At 41.9% G+C, this 4032-nt stretch overlaps 1 protein-coding gene across 1 annotated transcript in view; it reads left to right on the plus strand.

Moving 5' to 3' along the window:
• Cat (catalase) overlaps positions 1-4032 on the plus strand; it is a 35281-nt gene that overhangs the window by 8738 nt on the left and 22511 nt on the right. The window contains exons 3-6 of the mRNA XM_005364080.3: positions 447-557; positions 1680-1810; positions 2754-2858; positions 3372-3497. Coding sequence (XP_005364137.1) covers positions 447-557; positions 1680-1810; positions 2754-2858; positions 3372-3497 — 473 coding nt within the window. The remainder of the gene's footprint in view (positions 1-446; positions 558-1679; positions 1811-2753; positions 2859-3371; positions 3498-4032) is intronic.

The following is a 4032-nucleotide window of genomic DNA, read 5'->3' on the forward strand; positions in this document are numbered from 1 at the left end:
CTCTCAGTTGACCTTCCCGCTTGTTTTCTCGCTTCCTTTTTGATAAGTTCTCTCCTGTCATTTTGTCTTGCATTTCCATATGCTGTTTGGCCGCTGTTCTTTTTCCCCGTCTCCTTCCCTGGAAATGGGTCCTCTGTCTTTCCTTGCCCTGCCTCAACCTCAAGACTTCCTGAAGTCCTTTGCCTTTGGTCAGCCCTGACCAACTCACTACTTAGATCCCCCATCATCACCTCCTGGCTCCAGCTGTGTGGCACTCATTTGAGCCCTGAGTGGCAATAGCTTTTCATTTGGCTCTTAACATTCTGGGTTCGCTTACTTCTTCTCCCCCGTCATCGTATTGGAAGATCCTGGACTTGTGCTGTTGGGGGTTTGGTTGTTGATTGTCACAAGTGCCTGTTGACAGTCCGGGGAATAGCCTTGTGTTGAGAATTTCTCTTTCTCGTCAGGTGCCTTTGGCTACTTTGAGGTCACTCATGACATTACCAGGTACTGTAAGGCTAAGGTGTTTGAGCACATTGGGAAGAGGACTCCCATTGCTGTTCGCTTCTCCACAGTCGGTAAGTCAAGTCTGTTTTGCATGCCGCCTTTGGTCCCTTCAATCTGCACCTTATTTGGGGGCATTTATATTTTAATCTCAAGAAAAACATACTAAGAAATAGGAAGCAAATATTTCTGCACATTTTAGCTTATTCTACTTTATAGAAAGTATCTGGAGACCCAGGAAGTTACTGTTCTGTTTGTTGAACCATGAAGGCGTTGTGACTGCAATCCTATGACATTTTGAAATGACTGCCTACAAGGGCTGCCTCTAAGGGAAGTTTGGAGTAGAGATCTTCTTTCATAACCATTGTAACAGCTGCCCTTACTGAGAATTAAGTCTAGAGCAACCATAGTATGCGTGATTTACTTACAGTAATCTGTAGGTCTGCTTTGCTGTATGGGACTAATCTATTCCAGAATGATTAAGAAATTTGATTATTGTATTTCAGAATTAGTATTTATAGCTAACATTATCATGTTTATCCTAACACATCACAGTGCCTAATTAGTTAGGCTTCTCTGTTAGGTTCTGTGCTTAAAAACAAACAAAAAACCGAGGCATGCAAAAATGAATGAGATAAATAATAAACCTGTATCGTAGCTAATTTTCTTATTACTAGCTTCCCCACAACTTGCTCATTCTTAAAATTTTTATTATTTTTATTTTATGTGCATGGATGTTTGCCTGCAGGTATATCTGCACGATGTGCGTGCCTGGTTTCCTCAGAAGCCAGGAGAGGGGGTCCTATCTGCAGGGACTGGCGTTAGATGGTTGGGAGCTGCCATGTGGGTGCTAGGAATTGAATCTGAATCGTGGTTAAAAGCAGTCAGTTACCTGCTGAGTCATAAGTGTTTATTGCTCTAATCGCCATAATTATTTTCTTACTTTAATTACCTGTTTAAATGGATAATCCTGTCAGGTGTTGGGATATATACTATCTCTTATCGCTTTCAATTCATCCTTTTGTCTAGACCCAATTAGCAGGTAGGTTGTAGCCAAAACACCACAGCCCTTTAAATACCTAATCTGATTCCAGGAAGTGGATTGGAGATGGTTGATGCTAAGTTTCTCTGTGATTTATGGCTTCTTGGCTGCAGGGAGCTTGGCTCTGCTTCATTCTTCTGTTTCAATCCTCCAGCTGGAGAGTCAGGCTCAGCCGACACAGTTCGTGACCCGCGTGGGTTCGCCGTGAAATTCTACACTGAAGATGGTAACTGGGACCTGGTGGGGAACAACACCCCTATTTTCTTCATCAGGGACGCCATACTGGTAGGTAGTGGACTGTTCTGCTCTCTGTGAGTGTTGTTGATTCGTATTGATTTTCAGTTCTCTTTGGGGATTGACATTTAAGGATATGTCCTGGAGAAAGAAGAGAGGGTGGATTGTTAGGGTTGCCTTTTTACATTTTTTTCTTTCAGAATTTAGTATATCTTTATAACAGTAGTTCTCAACCTGTGGGTCATGACCCCTCTGGAGGTCACATATCAGACATCCTGCATATCAGATATTTACATTACGAGTCATAGCAGTAGCAAAAGTACAGTTATGAAGTAACAATGAAATGCCTTTTTGATGGGGGTCACCACACATGAGGAACTATATTAAAGGGTTGCAATATCAGGAAGAACCGCTGCTCTACAAGTTCAAGTGATAATTCTCATTGACGTTAGTTTTGGCATGTCAAGATTCACCAACCTAGTGGGGATGGTCCAGCTTCTGTTGGAGAGCCTGGAGGATTAGTCAGCACTGGCTTTGTCCAATAAGCAGATAGAGGCCATTTTTGTTTGTGTGTGTGTGTGCGCGCGTGTGTGTGCACGTGTGCGCGCGTGTATGTGTGTGTGTGTTTGGTGGTGGTGGTGGTGGTTAAAGAGATACTTAGCTTTGAGTGCATTTGATCCTAGAGTATCCAAATAATTGGTTATATATGTTGATCGAATTTCATTTGAAAGTTAAGCAATCTAAGCTTCTGGAATTGGGTTGATCAGAAATTATAATCCATAAAGGAGTCATAGACAGGATATCATGTCTATGATATATGATACTATATATATGTGTGTGTGTGTGTGTGTGTGTGTGAGACACTAGATACTATAATAACTATAGGTTATTATAACTATGATATATATCATAAAACACTAGATACTATAATGATTCTTATAAACTTAGGCTTGGGACTTTGATTTTCTCTTTCTTTTCCCCCTCTCCCATTTAGTTTCCATCCTTCATTCATAGCCAGAAGAGAAACCCACAAACTCACTTGAAGGACCCTGACATGGTCTGGGACTTCTGGAGCCTCCGTCCCGAGTCCCTCCATCAGGTGAGAACGCTGTTAAATGCGTCACTTGGATGGCGTTATTGATCAGGCCTTGCAGTGTGTCTTCCCGCTGCAGTTGTCTTATTGGGATTGGCTTCTGGCTTTTTGGGGTGCTTCTTCAGATTTCTTGATTGCAAAGTTTACAGTGGTTTATAATATATATTAATATCTAAAAGACTAGGAATAAAGTCTAGTCTGAGGTGAAGCCGTGCACTAGGGAGAGGAAAGTGTGCTAAAGTCTTTGCTATTAAAATTAAGTTCACACAGCATGTGCCTCCAGTTTCCAGATTTACTTTAGCACTCCGTCATAGAATTTTATGGTATTATTGATTCATGCTTCGTCATGCGCTACAATTTTTGTCATTTTTTTTTTTTTGTAGGCAAAATAATGGCAATTCTTTCCAGGGGAAGTTAGTGAGTGCGTTCCATGTCGTGAAGAATCTTCTGGAAATTCGTGGATGTAAAAACTTGGAACACTTCAATTTAAACAAGAGGATTTCCGTTTCTGTTCCTTAGGTTTCTTTCTTGTTCAGTGACCGAGGGATTCCAGATGGACATCGGCACATGAACGGCTACGGGTCACACACGTTCAAGCTGGTTAATGCCAAAGGAGAGGCCGTCTATTGCAAATTCCATTACAAGGTACTGTTGTCTGGGCGGTGGGTACAGGCTCCGGCTCCTCCTCCTCCCAAACTCTTTCTTTCTCCTATAAGGACTGAGCAGAGACTGAGAATTCTCCCACCTTTCTCTGACTTCCACCTCAGGGTATAAAGAATTGATACAGTTGAATAGCACCGTGACTATTTTGTAAATTTTCCAGGACAAATTCGGGCTGCTGCTCAGTTAGAACTATGTGCAGTTGGTCGATGAATTCTTCCTCACATGTAGTCAGAGGTTGTGGCGTATGGCTTCTGTCTTTGGTATGATCTTGGCTTATGTTACAATGAACGATATTTTACCAGTGAACTCGAGAGGGTTAGCACTGTTTTCTGAGCACCTCAGGAGGTTAAAACCTTCTGTTTCTAAACTATTGGTAAAGTAGAAGGAAGTGGTTTGAAGGCGTAAGTCACAAACAATGCCACAGCAGTTTGGAATTATGATTAATAGGGTGGTATTTATTTAAAGGGGAAAAAAACTTACAGATCACCATCAGCCCTCTGAGCAACCAGGAAGGGAG

This window comes from Microtus ochrogaster (genome assembly GCF_000317375.1).
Source record: "Microtus ochrogaster isolate Prairie Vole_2 chromosome 14 unlocalized genomic scaffold, MicOch1.0 chr14_random_1, whole genome shotgun sequence".
Lineage (NCBI taxonomy): Eukaryota > Metazoa > Chordata > Mammalia > Rodentia > Cricetidae > Microtus > Microtus ochrogaster.